The 20,610-nt window shown below is 44.5% G+C and overlaps 1 protein-coding gene across 1 annotated transcript in view; it reads left to right on the top strand.

The window, feature by feature from the left end:
- The first annotated feature begins 302 nt into the window (after positions 1–302).
- CUL3 (cullin 3) overlaps positions 303–20,610 on the top strand; it is a 94,250-nt gene continuing 73,942 nt past the window's right edge. Inside the window, exon 1 of the mRNA XM_090052239.1 lies at positions 303–630. Coding sequence (XP_089908365.1) covers positions 565–630 — 66 coding nt within the window. The 5' untranslated portion in view covers positions 303–564. The remainder of the gene's footprint in view (positions 631–20,610) is intronic.

Raw genomic sequence — 20,610 nt, 5'->3', positions numbered from 1 at the left:
CATAACAAACTCCCAGCGCCGCAAAAAACAGCTCACAACAAACTGAACTTTCCAAGACTCGTGCTTTTCTTTGAAATGAAACCCGGGGGCTGGCGTACTCCCTTGATTCCCGGACCTGGTGCTTTACTGACAGTGAAAACCACACGCTCTGATAGCACCAGATTTGACGATACAGAGAACCACGCCAGGTACCCCAACCCATGGTCCCGGGCCCACCTGAGGGCCGCGGCGACACCGCGCCAGTCTGGCGGAAGTCTCGCGAGAGCGGGAGGCCCCTCCCCCAGCCGCGCTCCGCCTGCTGCCGCCGTCGCGGCCGGATCTGAGCGCGCCTGGCGGGCGGGGGCGCTTGGCCCTGCGCACTGCGCGATGTTTGTCCGCCATCGCGGCCGAGGAGGAGGAGGAGGAGGAGGCTGAGGGGGCCGCTGCTGCCGCTGGAGGAAGGGGCCTGCGCCGCCGCCACCGCCGCCTGCCCCGCGCCGCCAGGGCCCGCAGTCCGGAGCGAAGGTCGCCGGGGCCCGGCCCGGGCCCACCCGCCCGCGTCCACAGGCGGCTCCGCTCCCGAAGATGTCGAACCTGAGCAAGGGGACGGGCAGCCGGAAGGACACCAAGATGCGGATCCGCGCTTTCCCCGTGAGTGCCCGGTTCGGCTCGGCCCGGCCCGGCCCAGCCCGGGCGGAGGAGCGGCGGCCTCCGCGGGGTCCGGCTGTTACGAGCCCAGCGCGACCTGTCACGGCGCTCGAGCGGCCGCCGGAGGCCGGCACCGGCCCCCCCCCTCGCGCCGCGGCCCGGTCCTTCCCGAGGGTGTGGGGGTGCCGCCGCCAGGCTTCCCGGGGGGAGGTGAGGGGCCGCGACTGCCTGGGCCTGGCGGTGGGTGCCGGTTCCGGCCTCCCCAGCCTGGGCCCTCCCTATCGCTGCTCTGACAGTTGTCCCCACTAAAGCGAGTGGGGCTGCAGCCTGCCCGCAGGCCTCTCTGTGCGGATGTGCCCGTGCCTGTGTGCCAGTGGGTCTGCGTCTGTGCATGTGCCTGTGTGTACGTGTACCTGTGCGCACCTACACATTAAAGAGGAGACTTCATTGACTTGAATTTTAAGCTCTAGGGCAGCGGTTGTGACCCTGGCTTAGATGATGAGTAGCTAAGGGCCCCCCCAGGTGTTGCCTGCACACAGAAGTTGGAGCTCCTGGGTTGACCTCTCTGCAGCAGCAAGTCTCATGCTGTGGAACATTTACTCACCCCTAAGGCTTGGTGATTAAATAAAAGAGTTGTTTACATTGGCAGGCTGATGAAGTTCTGTTCAGGAGTCTGATCCAGTTCTACAGCTTCTCTGTTTTAGACTCCCTTTCTAATTATTGATAATTATATCAAACCATAAATGTCAGAGGGGACAATAACATACACTGCATCTCAGAAAGTTGGGTATCCCTGCTGAAGAATGGCTGGTGGTCACCAAAGAAATAATTTATTTAATAAGTAATGCTTTTCAGGTTTCTTGTTGTGTAGGGAGAAAAAAACCAATTCCAAGCGGCCATGGCAGTTGCAAACAATTCATAGGGATACTTCATAAAACAATTAGAAGTGCAAAAATGTGACACTTAGATTGCAGCAGACCATGCCAAAGACAATGTACTACACAAGCTTCCTAACAGTCTGCTCTGTTCAGCTATTAAAATCTCAAAATGCTTGTAACTAATTGTAAACTAATAGGGACGGACATGATACTAAGCTCAGACTTTTTTTTACATTTGTTTATGGTTCTTGTTACTGAGCATGTGAAGCCGCGCTTGTGGGTGAAGAATGTTCACACACAGATCAGTTCTTGCAAAAACTCGAACATTGTCATCCTTTACCCCTTCAGAATGGTTCTTGTTAGCATTGTTATAATTTCTCTTCTCTACACTTATTTGAAGAATGACTCCATTAAGATTCTTCACAAAAATTAACTTCCACCGAAGAAAAACTCTATTAAGTATACATAGATATTGGGACCTGCACATTTCCAAAGTAGAAGCTGACATCTGTTGACAGAACTTTTTTCAAGGCTCACTATTTAGGACTGATTTTGATTTCCAAAACCAAACTGGTTCAGATAAAGGGGCTTGAAAGTGAAAAGAGAATATGCACCCAAATAGTTGCTACTGAGGGTTTTCTATCCTTACCTGTGTAATGTTAAAGTTACTACTTTGTGCAAAGACTTGTGTGTGTGTAACTTTACTTATGTGAGTAATCCAGTTGACTATTCATGTAAGTAAAACTATTCGTGTTTGCAAGATTGGTATCCGTATTTAGAATTCACTTCATTTACCTTAAGCTACTGATCTTCACTGTTTTTACCACCTCTTATTCTGAGGCATACTCTGTTTGTGATGCCCAGTGTTGGTGCTCTCTGCTTGCCATTATGCGTCTTTAAAAGTATTATATCTCCCATTTCCTTTTTATTCCTTTCCTGCTTTTTTGATTTAAGTTTCTCAAACAGAAAGACTGTTTGTTTACTATTACATAATCTTATAAAGGTAACTACCAGTATTGTGGTTACTGTCTAGTGCAGCAGTTCCCAAACTGTGGATTGAAATGCCAAATGGGGGTGGCAACATCATCAGTGGATGGGGTGGCAATAAATGTGCCCCCTGAGATTTCTGAGCCCAGTGGGGTGTGGGGCTGCAGCCAGGCCGGACCAGCTCTGGGCAGGAGCTTCCTCTGTGGCCCAGTAGATGTGACCCACTGTGGGAGTGCTGCACTACCATATCTGCTAAGGTGAGGCACAGCAGCTGCAGTGGCACAGAGTTTTGCCTCGCTGCTGGCAGATGAGCAGGGGGTACCTCAGCTTGGCAGCTGTGGCAGAGCAGCACTCCCTCCCATACCTTGTCCTGCCTACTGGACCCTGTGGGGAGAGGACAGGGAGCCCCAAGCCTGCCTAAAACAGGCAGCTCACATTTCCCCATTTCCCCCCCGCCCCACACAGGGCAGTGCTGCCGGGGGGGGGGGTGCAGCTGGGCTCCTACTCCTCTCTGGCCGCACCTCCTGCCACCTCCTGTGGGTGGCTGATGGGTGGGGGGCAAGGAGCTGTGAGTCCTGGCTCTGGGGTACCTTGCAGGGTGGGAAGTGAGGGGCACCTGGGGTTGTGGAGGCCTGGAGGTTAGGAGTGAGGGGCCATGCTGAGGAAATGGGGTCACAGTAAGGAAAAGTTTGAGAAGCACTGGTCTAATGCTAGTCCTGGCCCTATAACTTAGTATTTTTTTCCTATAGTATACATGGGTGAATGACAAAGAAAGGTACAGGCAGTCCTCAACTTACAGTGTTTCAAGTTACAACATTTTGCACTTACAACGTTTATAAATTGACACCCTATTTCAGCTTTCTGACGTCAGTTTTGACTTTACAATGCTTGATCCAACGTCAGGCCATGCCAACGGACAAGCTTGCTGTGTTGCCCATCTCCCTGGAGAACATCTCTCCAACCTTCCTTGGACATTTTCTTTAAGAAAGCAGACAAAATTTGAGCCAAAACTCCTGAGAAGACTCTGGCGAAGAGCCCTTGAAAAAGTCTATCAAAGTTACCTCAAAAAAGTCCTTCCAAGTCAATATGATTGCTGTTTACAATATAAACACATTAATGTAGCTATATTACTCATCTATAATTTATTGAGTACACAATTCTGTGTTATTTTTGGTGAAAATAGGGTATTGGGCCTTGGTTCAGCAACCAATCCCCCATTTATAACATTGTTTCCTATGGAAAAATTGTTTCGGAGTTACAACATTTCGACTTAAGACCCGGTTTTCGGGAGCCAATTCTGTCGGAAGTCCGAGGACTGCCTGAATAAAATAATAATTTTTGCTGTTAAGGAAACTGTATTAACATTATTGCCCAATCACTCATGCTCTGCTTGGATATCTTTCATTTTCTTATACACATAATGTTCTTCTCTGTTCTTTATTTTTACTTTCTTGTCTTTTGGTGGCAAACATCACCCCATAGAAATATCCTTTGATACTTACTAACCAGCTGCTGATATTCAGAGTATGAGGGTAGCTTTTTCTTCCTTCAAGGGCAGTAGCCTTGAGTACCTAGGAATTTAGATGCTGAAGTGGATTGCTCAGTAGTCAGAAGTAGTCAGTGAATATAATTCCTTGATCAGTAATCTGCCCTTTCCATTCATAATAGAAAAGACATAAGTTTACACATCCAACTTAACACTAGTGTGTTAAAGGAGGGTTTTATCCTGTGTTTATTTATTCAACTTGTCTTCAAAGCAGTGGAAGCCAGTTCCAAAGCAATGGAAAAAAATTAAGACTTAGAACCAAAAATGGCCAAGATGAAGGTGTTTGTGTTTCTCAGCATTATGTTCTGAACTTGCTCAAATCTAGAAATAGAGATGGAAGTTATTTAATAACTTTAAGATCTTGAAATTTTGTATGTTTGCAGGGGGTGATAATGGTTAATTTAGGGTCATGCCTTGAAGTATCTTGTGTACAGGCTCTCAGGAGTATAGAAGACTCCTTTTATATTAATATTTTTGAAAATGTCATAATATGGGCTTTCTTGACCATGGAACTTCCATGATATATATCCATGTATACATCTCTCTTTATCACTGATACTGATTTTTACAACAACAACAACGAAAACAGACTAAACTTGGCATAGGGTTTTGAATGGATTACATTTTTTAAACAATCTCTTACTTTGTTTGTCCATTATATTTTCAGTGCTTGGGCACCAAGTCAGATAGTGTTGACTCAGCATGTGAAATGTAGCAAATAATTGTTGTCACTTGATAATACCCATCTTCGACTTGTCCATTCTATATATTGGCTACATTTTGTAAATACTGCTTAAAGTTTAGGAAGTGAAAGAGTGTCCCCTTGCATGACGAATAACATGTACAGAAAATTTCAATGTTGATGTTTTTCGAAAACATGGGAAAAGAAGCTGGTTATTTTCTCCCCCCCCACTCGTCACCAGGTTAATGAACTCCAAAACAGTGGTCTCAGCTTTTTGATCCTGTGGTTTCCCTCCGCAGGATGCTGACACCCAAGTTATTTCTGCACCTGTTATCAGTGGAACGCTAGCAGTGTAGCCATGTTTGTATGGTGCTGGGCCTGGCTTAACTAGTTTTGCCTGTCAGCAGCACTAAGCCCAAGTGGACAAATATAGCATTCATAAGACTCCAAGTGCCTTTAAAGAGCTGTAAAATGTGAGGTTTTTTTAGATGACTCAGAGCAATGAAGAACTGCCAGTTGGCCTGAACCATATAAGAACGACCCTTAATGAAATAGAAACAGATTTTAAGTGTCTTCACTGGGATGTTTTTCATGTTACATTTGTACCTTCCAGCAGAGCACAGAAGGGGAATTGCTCAGTCTGCTAGTATCTGATTTTGATTTCTTACTCTTCCATATCTCCAAAGTGGCTTGTTTTATGTTCATGGCCAACTCTGCTGCCCTGTGTGCTGCCTTTGTAAGGCTAGGTGGAGGATGTGTGGCAGCACTCATTTTCTAGACCAGTATCCTGGGAACCTGATGTTTATGTTACTTCCTATTCAGGATGTAACATGTGTAGAACAGTCTAACATCTTGGCAGGATGTTGTCTGGTGCAGGAATGTTTAAGAATAAGGAGGGTCAGCCAAAAGCATTACTTTGTATCCATAACTATTATAAGGTAGATCACCTGTGATGCCTTTACACTTTGCCAGTTGCCTGTGATTTCTTGGTTAAGAGTGATGGCTCAGGATTTTTTGAGTGCTTTCCCTTAATCAAGTCGCAATTAATATTATTGGTTAAAGACTTTTTAAAATGCCCCAAAACAATGTTACAGGAAGCATAATTTTAACATGATTTAGTTGACCAATGCAGGTGGTGTTAAAATGTGTTTAGTTTTTTTCCTTTAAAACTGTTTCAGGTCTGCACAGGCCAGCCAGAAGGTAGTATCAGCTGGCTTTACTACAACTCCATTTGAACTGTTCCATTATGGCTCTTTGCAAGTGAAAATAAAGGTCATGAAAGTTTGCTGAAGTGGAAGAAAGGTGTACAAGATGGAACTACTATAATATATATCTGGTTCTTGCAAAATGATAGGCTACTTGAGAAGTGATTTATATCTACCACATAAGAGCTTTTGTTAGTTGAGCTTTTTTTGCAAGATTCATATCTCTTATTTCAAGAAATCTGTTGCTGTCTACAAGAGTTAGTTGGTTAAATCTTTTGGAATATAGTATGACTTAGAGATTCTGTGTGCTTTCACTTGTTATGCATACATATGTCTGTCCATCGTTTTAATCATCTTAATTTCCTGAAGATCTGTCTTTCATATTTTGGGGTAAGTGTGCAGAACAGTTTTACCAACCTTCTGTGGGGTTGCAACATCAGCAGATGGGGTGACGATAAATGTGCCCACAGATTTCTGTGACCACAGTGGGGTGCAAGGCTGCATGCAGCTAGGCTGGACCAGCTCTGAGCAGGAGCCCCCTTTGTGGCCTGGTGGCTGGGATCCTTTGTGGGAGGGAGTGCCACACCACCATGGCCAAGGTGAGGAATGGCAGTGGCAGTGGATTTACGCTCATGTTGCTGGCAGGTGAACAGGGGGCGCCTCAGATTTGGCAGCTATGGCAGTGCAGTGCTCCCTGCCTCCTGCACTGGGTCTTGTTTACTGGGCTGCAGAGCCCCTAAGGGAAGGGCAGCAAGGCAAGGAGCCCCAAGCCTGCAGCCCACATATGCCCCTCTCCCCCACCCCCTTAGGCTCTGCTCTAGCAGTGCTGGCTGTGGGAGAGGGAAGGAAACTGGGCTCTGCACTCTGCTCCAGCTGCAGCAGTTGCTACCTCCCATCCATGGCAACTGGGGCCTGGGTGCTTCTGGGTGGTGGTGGGGAGGGAGCAAGGGGCTGTGGCCCCTGGCCCTGGGCCACCTGGGGGAAATGTGGGGGCTGTTGGTGGGGAGTGAGGGGCACCTGTGGTTGTGGGGGCCTGTGGGTTGGGGATGAGGTGCCATGCTGAGAAAATGGAATAATAAATGGGGAGGTTTGGGAAGCACTGTTCTGTACCATCTATTCTGGTCCACCATTATCATGTCAACAGGTATGGAGTTAGAATACAGCTGTTGGAAAGGCCTAGAAAGATCCTACACACATGTGTTTAAATATACCTTAACGGAATCATTTAATGAGAGGAGAAAGCATCCAGCCAAGTTATACCTCACTTTCCAGACTTCTTTTGCAGAAGTACAGCATGGCTGTTTCTTTCTTGTTTCTTGACTGGCTTACTCTAGTGTTAGTATTTTTTTTCCATCCATATCTTTGCAGGTCAGAGGGTGAGAGTCTTTAATTGTTTTATTAAAATGAGGCTGGTAGGTATGTGGACACTCCTTTCTTTAAATCAGAGGCCTAGTAATGGTTGGTTTGCTTAGGTATCCAGAAGATACATTTTGTCTATATGAAGCATTAACCTTTTCTATGACTTGTTTTCAACCTCAGGGGATATATGTTGTATGTTGAGATGAACTTAAATTTACATTAGATCTTTATAATATATGTAAAACATACAAGGTAAAAATGCAAGAAGTTATTTTGACTTCTCTTGCCTCACATGGACATCGTAACAGAGGCAATAGAAGGAACTTAGATAAATTATTGAACCGGTCTTAAAGTTTAAATATCCAGAGGGTAGAATCTGTTGTTGTGTTAGCACATGTTCTCTGGAGTACATGGCTTCAGACTGTACAGTAGTCTTTGAGATTGGGAGAAAATGGAAGGAGGTGTCACAAGTTTGTTCAGCTCCAAGCAGATAAATGAATGTACATGTGACTGGTGCTGTTTACTTTACACCAGGGGTGTCAAACTGGCCTGTGACCTGGATCCAGCACATGAAACACAGCTGTCTGGCCCTCAGTGCTGACCCTGGGTCTAAGTTGACCTTGACTGGCCCTGTGTACGGGGTCTGCAAAGTGGGCCATACGATGTACACAGGGTGCCTGCTCTAGCCAGTTTGGGACGCATGGCATGCAGACACCTCATATAACAAGGGTCCCAGGCTGGCTGGAGCAGGTGCACTGTGTGGTACAGTCCTGGACCAGTTGCCAGGCTGCTACATGTGGCACAGATCCCAGAACAGACAGTTAGTTGTGCAGCCTATTGGGTGGGTGCCAGAGTGGGATCCCAGAGTGGACATTGAATCTGGCATGGGGTGGTGGCTGGGCTGAGAGGGCCAGATGTGTTTGACACCCCTGCTTCATATCATGTAGTTTAAATTAATGTTTCATATCTGTGATTTGCTGCATCTTCATTATTTCCAGTTTACAGAGTAGTTTTAGAGAAGCAATCTAGCTGATGGACCATATGGTTTATAATATAAGCAGCAGTTATAAGTAAATATTTATTACTAAAGATTTTTCCTGTGACACATTTAAAATCTTGAAATTGAAGACTAAAAATCTAAAATATTGTTTATCTTGTTCATGTAAGTAGGCATTGTTTTTACAATCCAGGGATTGGCAACCTATGGTCTGCAAGCTTTATGTGGGTTGCAGAACTGTTAGATCCAGCCTGCGGATGTGGGGGTTGGGCACTGGGGTGGTCTTTGCCTCCAGGCACTCTCCCCATGGCACTTGGGGACCAGTGCTGGCTAGCTCCTAGGATGCGCACACATATATACTAACTTTATGACAGTTAAGTCGACTTAACTTTTTAAAGTCGACTTAACTGTCAGAGCATACACATGTAAGTGGAACAGAGTTGACTTAAATGTGTTGCCAGATAATACACTTTCCAAGTGTGTTACCTTGAGTCACATTAAGTAAGTCAGTTTAGTTCACAGGATGGCTGCTATCATGTCAAGGAGCTTTATGTGTATACACTCTAACATGGCTTAACTAAATCGATTTAGTTAAGTTGCCTTATTTTAAGTCAACTCGGCCTGGGCACAGTGATCTCACAAGGTCTCTTCAGCCCTAAACTTATATGAATCTGTGAACTTAGTATGTGTGTACCCCCAGGTTGTGTCAAGATGAGCATGGCCATGCAGAATGTGGTGCTGCAGACCCATCTTCAGCACCGCGTACCACGCATTCGGGCATTTTCTGCATTGCTCCCTTGCAGCGCTGGGGGGAAGCAGGGAGGGGTTGACCCTGGGAGATCCTGGGGTCAAAAAAACCCACGGGGTGGGGGGAAGCAGGGCAGTGCATGTGGCAGCGTGTGCCGCCCAAAACAAGCCTGGCTGCCCGGAGCCATGCTCTGGCCGCTGGCAGGCTCCCAGCTGCAGGAGCACTGCAGCTGCAGCTTCCTAAGACCCTAGATAAGGCTGCTGGGGCTGGCACAGATGCTGGTCCCAGACTCCTCCACCTGACCTGGGGTCATCTGCCATGTGCCAGCATGCGTGACTTAAGTATTCCCCGGGGACAGGTAGCAGTGGCATAAGGTGTGCTGCTGCTGCTTGTCCCTGGGGAAAGGTCTGTGCTCGTGTGGACATGGTCTTGGTATCCACAACCTCTGACCCAGAGTGGGTCATTCCAGTTTACAGCTGGAAACGATTAGTTACCCTGGGATAATCTACCATTTCTTGAAATTCTTTAACATGAACATATTGTAGTATTTCCTGATTGTTAAAACTGAAAGAGCTTTACTGCAGTGTTCATTTTACACTTGAATCTGTCACAGTTTAAATGCCTAAAAATTAGCGATGCTGTCACTTTTTACTGCATTTTTTGGGTGTTCAGGGTATGCTAATACAAGTTTTAGAGGAGATTTCTTAAGGATTTTTTGTAGCACTTAATTCTACATACAACTGTGATCTAACAAGACCTTGCAAACTGAGTAGTCAAGCCTTACTGTAATTCTTGCATACAGTCCTACCAAACTGCCTACATGTGTAGGTCTTGAAAGTATTAAGTCTTTGAAGGGTTGGTTTTTAATAGGTAGAAGAATGTGTCTGCTTGATGCTGTAGAAATCATTAACACTTGGAGTGTATCATATTATTTAAGATAGCAGTAAAACAGGTCCTTTCTAGCTATGACTTTTGAAAGGTTGCTTTGTAGCCTTTCCAGGAGTAGAAAGTGGCAGAATTCGGTCAAAGCACTAAGTAGCTTCTGCCTGTAAGTTCAGTGGATTATGTAATATTTGTTTTGTGTTCTAAACAGTTGTGTAATGTAGGTGTGTATTTACAAGAAACGTATCTTCCGAATGACTCTGTGCCATTAGCAGATGAGCAGGTAGAAATGAAAATAGCTCAGGGAGTGGAATTCCATAGGATGAATGATGATACTGTATAAATGGGCGGGCAATTATTTTGGGCAGAGGGATGTTTAATGAGTTTTGGCAAGCCATTGAAGGCCACATGACAGGCAGCCTAGGGCAGATAAATATTAATTTTCTAAAATTTTAAGGGCCCCGCGGACCAGATAGAATGGCCTGGCGGGCCGCATTTTGCCCACCCCAGTATAAAACCTTTTTTTAGGTGAATGTTGTGTGTACAGTAATTCCCCGAGTAATGCTGGCATTTGAGCTTGTTCTGTTTTTTGTTTTGGTATGGCATTTTATCTGTTCTCCTTCTTTCATATGTTGCAGTGTTGAACATTTGGAAAATGTTCTGAAGGTTGTAGGTTTTGTGATTTTTGTTAAAATATGAATGGTATTGAGAGAGAGATTTTAATTTCATAGATTTCATAGACATTAGGGCTGGAAGGGACCTCAGAAGATCATAGAGTCCAGCCCCCCACCCAAAGGGCAAGAAGTCAGCTGGGGTCATAGAATCCCAGCAAGATAAGCATCCAATTTGCTCTTGAAGGTGTTCAATGTAGGTGCTTGAACCACCTCCGCTGGCAGGCAGGTTCCAGACCTTGGGGGCTCGGACAGTAAAGAAATTCTTCCTTATGTCCAGCCTGAAACGGTCTTGCAGGAGTTTGTGACCGTTCGACCTCGTCATCCCTTGGGGCGCTCTGGTGAACAAACATTCCCCCAGATCCTGGTGGTCACCCCCATAAACTTATAGGTGGGCATCAGATCACCCCGAGCCTGTGCTTTTCCAGGCTAAAGAGCCCCAAGGTCCTTGATGCTCGAAGCTTGTTGGAGTTCAGTTGCAGCCTTGGCTTTCCTGGTTTGCTCCCTGCAGGACCGGACCACTGAAGAATAATTCTCCTTGGGGGTGAATCCTGGCCTCCATCCTTTGTAAGCCTTTTTTTTTTTTAGCCTCAGGAGGTCTGCTGGGTCCCTGGAGAGCCAGGGGGGCTCCTGTGCCCTCTTGCTGTCTTTCCTCCGAGATGGAATAGACCTACCTTGTGCATTGAGGATCGCTTCCTTGAGGAGCAGCCACTCTTCCTGAACTCCCCTCTCCCTGGGGTCATGGTCCCTTAGGGCCTGACTGACAAGCCTCCTGAGCTTGTCAAAGTTGGCTTTCCTGAAGTCAGGGACTTCTGTGTTGCTGACTGACTTGCCAGCTTTATGGCAGATGGTGAAGCTGATCAGCTCGTGGTCGCTGTCACCCAGCTTCCCATCGATCACTACATCATGGATTAGGTCAGCCCCAGTAGCCAGTACCAGGTCGAGCAGCACTTTACCTCTTGTTGGCCCATAGACTTCTTGAGTCAGGTAGAGGTCATCCATGCAAGATAGGAAGCTTTGCGACCGCTCGGATTTTGCTGAATGATCCTCCACAAGATGTCCGGTTAGTTGAAGTCACCCATGACAACCATGGTCCTGGATCGTGCAGCCTCAGCCAGTTCCTGGGCGAACTCCTGGTCAAAATCTTGACTTTAGGTGGGAGGTCTGTAGTAGATTCCCACCATTGTGTCCCCTGCTCCATGTTCCCCATGGATTTTAACCCAGAGGGTCTCCAGTCATCCACCCTGGTCACCAATATCAGCTTGCAGGGACATGTAGCTTTCCTTAACATAGAGAGCTACACCTCTGCCCCTTTTATCTACATAATCCTTCCTGTACAGGGTATAGCCGTCTATACCCAAGGTCCAGTCATGGGTGGAGTCCCACCAGGTCTCCATTATCCCTATGACATCATAATTATTTGCGTTGAGCAGTAGAAGTTACCACTTCCTAACTTAGTTGACCTGTCCATTTTTTTTCTTCAAAGAAAGAATTAGTCTTTTAGGTTCTGTTTTGTTACGTGGTTTTAAAAACTTGTGAGCTGTTGTAGTTTTCACTTTAGGAAGGAGTTTTTTCTTCTAGAGTTTTCCCTCACATTTACAACATAGTAAATGAGTAGCTAATTTTAAAAAAGTTGCTACTTGAAATTAATTTCTACAATATAATTATTTTTACTGTTGGTTTTATTTTCTAGATTGCTTTTTCTGGAAAAGTAGGAAATCAATGTAAAATAGGTATGGCATTTGGTAACCAGGGGTAAAGTGATAATTGAGTTGGTCTCTGGATAATCACCAGTTGTCACAAAATACTGTATCGGTAGTACCATACTCTGTTTAAGCTACAAAAGAAGTCATAAATGCTGAAGTATATGTTAAGGACTCTGCTGTGTGGGATGGGAATGCTTGAATATAGCGTATGTTTGGAGACACAAAAATAGTACAATTTTCATAAATATTAAGTCCATAATGATTCTGTTAGGTCACAGTGTAAAGGATGTTATTGACTTGGATTTTCTCTGGTTATTGGATAATGCTCAGACTGCTAGAAGCTTAGTTCCATGGTTGTTTGGAAAAGGACTAGACCCCCACATCAGTGGTGTGTAGTGGATGCAGGTCATGGGAAGACTTTGCAGTAAAAGCTTTGCTTTACATCCTGATCATGTAGCCTTGACAGGGTGCAATTACTTTTATTTTTTGTGTTTGAGCTCGACCCATATAAACTGAAAAGCAATATATGAAAATGATCAGACACACTTGTGTTACTTCTAACGTGCAGATTTTGGAAATAAAATTTGATTAGGGCAGATCAGATGATTTGCAAATTGAGAGCCTCCATATATAGCAGTAAGTTTAGGTGTATGATTTCAGATTTAATACGTTGGTGTAACCATGAAAGTACGTAGAATAACTGTTTGGATGGTGCATGCTGCTGGGTTGCTTAACCCTCTGAATTGGCATTTACATTGTGGCTGTCTGGTCTGAGTCCTCTCAGGTTTTTTTGCAGCTTCAGTAATTATTAGGTGAGACGCATACATTTTTAAAAAATTGTTTAGGCTTTATTAGCTGGAATTACTGTTGTGTGAAAATACTAACTTAATTCACATTAACAGAAAAAAACACTGGCATAATTAAAAATCGATTAATGAATGTTGATTACAATTTAATGTTATTTTTTTCAGTATCAAAAATGTACAGTAAAAATGAGGTGCTCCATTTGTAGTCTTAGTTTAAGATCTGTAGGACTAAAGAGGGGTTGCCTTCATTTCTCACATCATATCCTGGATCTTTAAGCTAAGCTTTCTTAAAGAGGACTCTAGCTATGTTAGATCAGTAGGGTTCATCCATATGGCTCTGTGGGCCAGATAAGTGTTACAGGGCTGGTCTGAAGGCTGCCCTCATGGTCTTGAATTGAGCTCGTACTGCTGCACTGCTCCTGCTGGCCCTGCGTTTGGGGATCAGGCTCCTTTTGCCTGATGTAGTGCACAGGAGCTCTGTGGGCCAGATGACATTGCTCCAGGGGCCAGAGCTTTGTCTCTAACCCAGTTTTTAAAAACTGGTTAGAAAACTTCCTCCTTCTAAACGCCCGCCCCCCCCCCCCCCCCCCGTGTTAGGTTGAAGTATTTTTGAAAATGAACACTTTTTTCCTTTTGGCCTTTCAATAATGTACAGTAAAATCTTTGTTATCCGGCATCCCTGGAGTAAGGGGATTGCCAGTTATGTACAAATTCTGGTTATCTGAAATAATCTGGCAGGGGTTTTCAGATAACATGGACTGGGGTAGGGTGGGGGTGGTGGGCGCACGTGGAACAGCAGCAGCATAGGGTGGCAGCAGTGGCTGCCACGTTCAGGCCTCCCCCCCCCCCCCCCCCCCCCCCCCCCCCCCCCCCCGCGTAGCCAGCTGGCCGGCCAGCGAGAAATTTTGGTTAATAGAATTTCCGGTTACTTAAATGCCAGATAACAAAGATTTTACTGTATATTGATCTGTTCTGCCTTTAGACAGCACAGTTATGAGCACCATGGGACTCTTCTTGTAAAAGACCCATGGTTCAAATGCAGCCATAACATCAGGTTTATAATCATTTTAATTTCATCAAGTTTTGGCTCGTATGGTAGAAATTTTATATGTTCAGTTTATAATTCATGGTCAGTTACTTTGAAAGCTTGAACAAAAAAAATCTGTTAAATTGTTAAACACTTGCAACTTTTTTTGAATATCTTAGCTTCAGTATCTTAATGGGAGGTTTGTAGAAGCTTGAAACTTGTCAGGGAGTACCTCATTTACAGTTATGCCTTCTGGTGGCTTGATAAAAAGTCATTTTTATTTGGCTGACTACTTTCTTGTGGTGCATGCACTGATTCCCCCCCCCCTTTAATTGTGTTTAAATAGGTCTGTTTAAAAAAACAAAACAAAATGGCAAGGGAGAGGGGAAGTGTATGGGCATGAAAATCCAATGTTCTATTAGCGTGACCTGTCTGCCTTATGTAGGGTAATACATGAAAATGGAAACAAAATGCTCCTGCCTCATTTGCTATGCAGTTTCTGATTTCTGGAGGATATGAGGATGATGCCCTTCAAAAAGTTGCCTCCTTCACTAATTGATCTGTGTACTAACTAGGGCAGGTCCTGCTGAAAGTAAATAATAAGATCTACAATGTAGTGATGCCTAAAATGAAGAGAGAAATTTGTTTGAACTGGGTGTTTGACTGGCTAATACTTTGTTTTGTAACTTTATTTAGTAACTTTTTTTTGGTCTAGAAGGTGGTGACTTGATTTTACACTTATTCATTGAGTTTCCAGTTGGGTAGTAAACAGTATTTTGTGTTTATCTCTAGCAAAAGGAGTAAGGTTTTTTTTAAGCGTTCTATAATTTGGTGCCACATTAAATTATAATGCACAAATGGTGTAATACTTCTGTTCACAGTGTTGACTAATAAATGCTCAGGGTATTAGAATTCTTATTTCTGGTAGGCTGGATAGTGTTTATACACTCTGCTACTGCTGTCTTAATTTTGGGTCTTGTGATGTTTGCAGTCCACATTAACTTCCGGACTGACAGCTAACTCTTGTCCTTTTGTAGTTGTGATGTCCTGTGAAATATGGTTTTGAGACACATATGTTGACTTCAGACTTTGTGTTTTTGGCTCTTACTATTTTTCTTTATACTTAGGTTACAAATTTGCTTAGAATTTAGTGATGTAAAAAAGTGTTACATTAACGAAGTTGACAATATAAAATTGGCATCCTTATTCAGAGAACCAGGGTATTATAGATAGTAACAGTCTGACTAGGATTTCAGTTCTTATTTAAAGTTAAGCTATTTGTTATCTATCTTTTTTTCTTACAAAAGAGAGAAACTATTGCACATTCTGGAATTTATTATATTATCCAGATAAACATTTTAAACAAAATTACTTTCCAGGAATTGTTAAGGCCATGAAAAAGACCAGTCCCAGATCATAACAGTTGTGATTGCCTTTCAGATTCTAGTCTGTTAGGATCTGGCTTTAAACTTACTTCATACAGGGCAATTTAAATAGCTCATAGAGGATAAACTCCTGCCAGGTCTACATGTAAGCCAGTTATAAGAATTTTTTTTGTCTTGAGTGGGGAGACTGAACTTTGTTCATTCCAGCATAGTTTATTAGCACGGGAAGTCTCTTCAGTAATACTCTTGCAACTGACCACAGTGCCTAATTTAATGAAGTCACTTCCTTTCCATATTTATAATGAAGCATACAGATCCATGCCACTGGGAGATGTCTCTGCCACAAGAAGTTCTGGCAGCAGACAGCAACCATTGTTGCCAGAGCTTGTTGATATCTGGTGTTTCTTGTGGCTGTGCCTGGCTCCGCTCAGCAGCTGTACTACCAAGTGTGAAGTGTGGAGAACATACCAGCTGCTGACTGTGGTAGCTGGCTACAAGCCCTGCAGTGTCTAGGCACACCATCAGCCAGCTGCCAGGTAACAGCAGAAGCCTAACTCCCCTTGGCACAGGAGGGGTAGCAGAGGGTTCTCCTGCCACAGAGAGAATTTGCTTGTCCACTCACGTTGGAGTTGTGCCAGCAAAAAATTGTTGCCTAGAGAGAGACTTGGTCTTTGCTCTTCATGGCGTGGAATGTAGAATAAACCTATTGGGCTAGGTATAGGTATTCAAAAACCCGAGGTGGAATGATCCAAGTTATGTAGTTTTCTGTAAGCAGTGTAATTTAGCTGGGTAGTGAACAGAACACACATTCAGTCTTTGGTGTGGAGTGCAAATCTTAGACTAGGTTCTGCCACTTTGAAACCAGTCTGTGCACTAAACTTCTCTTCTGTTACAGGTATAAATCAGTTGCTGATCGCTTATCGGTCAAAGTGTAATGTCTGTAATGCCTTGATTAGTGCTATGGAAGAATAACTACCTCTGAGAAATCATCAGATTTTCAGCTGCCTCTTCAGCTCTAGGCAAGAAGACCAGGTTTTCCCTGCTCTAGTGGAAATCTAAAGAAAAAGAACAGGAGTTGCTCTTGATCAGAAGAAAGGATGTGATTTGTCCCCATAAGTCGCTGTTTCCGTGTTCATACATACTGGGTGCTTCTGCATGTGTGTTTTAATGTGCAGTAGCCTATTTTACTGCTCATTAAAGTGTCATGTAAAAAAAAGTGTGATTATGCTGATGTGCAGTAAAATAGGCTACTGCACGTTAAGCATCGCTTAAAAACCATGTGCGTTCATTACTGTGCATTAAGGCAGCCTAATGCACATTTCCTTAGTACTTTGCACTGGAGGTACTAAATTTAATGCATGTTAGAAAAAAAGCGCTTTAATGCACATGGAGTTGCATCCACTGAATGTAGTCTGGCAAAGAAGGCCACATAGGCCAAGAAAGCCATACATTGTGACTCTTGTAACAGCTCTTTGATCGAGTGTGTGCTGGAGTTCTATGAAGATTTTATCTGTTTTCAAACCTAGGTTAGGGTTTCTTGAAAAGGAGGATTCCTCCTCCCCCCCCCCCACACACACACACACACAGATGCAGCTGCAAAATTTCTGGGTTGGCACAAGTAGCAGCCCTGAGACCAGCATGACTTGCTGTCTTCTACCCTAGATGGGCCAAAAATTCCATGTGCAGAAGTCTTAAGATCTCTCTGTACTTGGAGAAGGGAAGCTTAATAACTGGCAAAAAAACCCCAACAACTCAGACATAGAGACCCCTCTAGTTCTTCTAACAAGTAATACTATTCCCCAGCCCTAATTGAAGAAAAGGAGCTCCTCCTATTCCTTTTGTCTTCTGAAGAGCCCGATTCAGGGGATTCCTCTAAGATGGAGATGTTCAGCTCATTGGCCTCATAGGCCAGGTCTGGACCCAGCGGCAGCAGCACCAACCCTAACCCCAACCCCAGCCCCCTCCATAGCTGCTTGAGCCATTGTGTTGGCTTGGGGAGCTGCGGGAGTTAACTCCAATGTCACTTGCTGCACTACCACTGAAATGAGTCCCCATGGGCTCCATCCTTGGATTTCAGTAATGGAGCAAGCTGTGGTGGTGGCATCTCTAGTGGCTTCCCATGCTGCTGTGTCAACTCAGTATGTTGACACAGCAACATGCCACAGGGGCCAACCATCAAATTTTTGGCCATTCTAGAAACTCTATGGGTGGGCCTACATGGCTCTACAGGCCAAATGTTTGATACTTTTGCATTAAAATGTATAAGGAAAAATTTGTTCCCTTGGAGAACATGGGGCTTCTTTCAGAATTGATTTCCTTGCTTACCCTCTTGGAAAGCAGCATGGCAAATTGATATAGAAAAAAAAAGATCATAGACATATATCCTAAACCAGGAGTTTTCAACCGGGCATTCCTGCCTTCTTGACTGGCCACCGGGGGTACATTTGCCAGTTCAGTACAGAGGCGGAAGAGGATCTTGGAATCATCATTGATGCCAAGATGAACGTGGGCCGGCAGTGTGGGGATGCAGTCAGGAAGGCCAACCGCACCTTGTCATGCGTCCACAGATTCATCTCAAGCAGGTCCAAGGAAATGATACTCCCCTTCTGTGCAGCACTGGTCAGGCCACAGTTGGAGTACTGCGTCCAGTTCTGGGCGCTGCACTTCAAGAGGGATGTGGACAACATGGAGAGGGTCCAGAGGAGGGCCACTTGCATGATTGGGGGCAGCAGGGCAGGCCCTATGAGGAGAGGCTTTGGGACCTGAACCTGTTCAGCCTCCTCAAGAGAAGGCTGAGGGGGGATCTTGTGGCCTGTTACAAACTAGTCAGGGGGGATCAGCAGTCACTGTGGAAGTCCCTGCTCCCCCAAGCACTACCAGGAGTGACCAGGAATAATGGTTACAAGCTGGCAGAGGGCAGATTTAGGCTAGATATCAGGAGGTGCTACTTCACTGTCAGGGCAGCTAGGATCTGGAACCAACTTCCAAGAGAAGTGGTGCTGGCTCCTACCCTGGGGGTGTTTAAGAGGAGGCTAGATGTACATCTTGCTGGAGTCATTTGACCCCAGTACTCTTTCCTGCCATGGCAGGGGGTTGGACTAGATGATCTGCTCAGGTCCCTTCCGACCCTAGAAACTATGAAACTATGACTCAAAAAGGTTGAAAACTCCGGTCCTAAGCCATTCCCAGCACCAAAGGAATTTCCCTTGCTTTGCGTAAAGCCAGTCTTTCAGCTTTATTAGAACTTAAATAGTAAACAAGACCATCAAATTACAGAGGACAGGCTCACTCGGGCAAGTGTATTTTCAGTGAATGTTGTAAGCTATACTTAGGAGGTTGGCAACAGCTCTGGGTGAGTGGTAGATGCATCTCTCTCATTAGGTACTATGGATGAATGTTAGTGGTATAGGGATTTCCTGCCTTACCAAATATTGGGTAAATATTGGGTTATTATCTCTAGTTCCTGTCATGAGTCTCCACATCCTGTTGGGTTGTTGTTTACTGCTGCTGCTGCTATGCATCACAGCATCCTAATGTCTAGGTTATTGTTTCTTTCTGGGGAGATGATAATGAGAGAATGTTGCTGTTGGTACATACAGGCCTTCCGCAGGCAGGCAAGTCTCCTCAGCTCCCTTGTTTGGCATGTAACCCTGATGCCTTCACAATAATGTAACACTATGATGTATAGACAGTATTTCAAATATGGTCCCATGCTCCCTCTCAATCTATTTAAAAGAAAGGGCCGGACAGCAGTATTTGACTTATGTCAGTCCATCTACAAAGATGTAACATGATGAACAGATTTGAAGTTCGCAGTAGCTTCTCGATGAAAAGATTGCATGACCCAGGTAGATTTGAAAGGTATCTATCTCCAGATTGCAGTTCCACAGTTTTACAGGTATTTCCTAGGCTTTGTTCTGGGATTGCAACTTCTCCTACCTTTGGTCCAGAAGCAATGCTGCAAGAGTTTTTATGAAAGTGTGAATTGTATTGATAGCTACTGTGAAGCAGGAAGAGGTTCCTTACTGCCCTTTCCTGGACAAACAGTATATTCAAGCCTTAGTCAGCATCAGCCATATATGGCATCACAGTAGGGATGCTGCTGAACCATGGTTTTGTGATGGTTAACATTTTCTCAGCAGACTTCTTGTCTTAGAATGGTAACAGACACTGCCTTCTACAAACTTCTTTATTGCAGGTAAAATGAAAGAAGCTGAACAATGTTATTAGAGAAGTCAGACCCTCATAGGAGGTGCCCATTCAAATTATTCTGCTTCTTCTGGGAACAGTGAACTTCTTCACTGATGTTCTTTCTGGGCCTGTTCTCCCATGAAACTGCTTCATAGCTGTTTCTTGCTTCCTCAGTTATGTTACTCATATGTAAGCAAAGAGAGCCAAGGGCTGTCCAAGGGATCTAGCCCAAGTCGGGGGAAAAAATAAGCACAGTATAAATCTGCTCCTGCCACTGGTTTCCTTGCTTCAATGCGGTCATACATCAACAAAAGGAAACAAATTCTACAGGGTTTCAAGGAGACGCTCATTTCCATTGTCCTCTCAGTTCTCTTGTGCCCCCCCGACCTCTCCTTCTAGACAAGACGGGCCAGTGCAGGGGCTGGTGCACTGGCACAGTGAAGTGTGGAGGGTGCTTGCTGCAGGGCATGGTGGGGTGTGGCACAGCCTGTAGCCCCCACCCAGTCAGAAGTTGGACAGCGCTGGTGTATAATATGGTTGCTATATTATAGGAGCAGCATGCTTGGTCAGTTCCCTCATTGCTCTCCTGAACCACTTACCTAAAGAATGTTTATATCCTGCAACGTTTGACGGGAGTTTTCCAGAATCTAGTTTTTAAGCATGTTGCTTATCTAATGAAATGCTATCGTTCCTGACATTACTGCCTTTGAATTTAGGATCTGTTAGGTTTGTACTAACTTATATTGGTCAGCAGCAAAATTCTCATCTATGAATAAAGTTCTCTGTTTTTAATTTTTCCTGACTTATGATCAGGGTATGCACTTAGATTTTAAGAAGCAGTTAACTTTTTATCTGGCCCATAATTTAAAGAATACATAACGAGCATTTTTACCAATTCATATGTGGTAATTGC

The sequence above is a fragment of the Crocodylus siamensis genome, chromosome 6, assembly GCF_052110815.1.
Source record: "Crocodylus siamensis isolate JL-2025a chromosome 6, ASM5211081v1, whole genome shotgun sequence".
Lineage (NCBI taxonomy): Eukaryota > Metazoa > Chordata > Crocodylia > Crocodylidae > Crocodylus > Crocodylus siamensis.
Note: the sequence above shows the minus strand (reverse complement) of the source record. Positions and strands in the feature narration are given on the sequence as shown.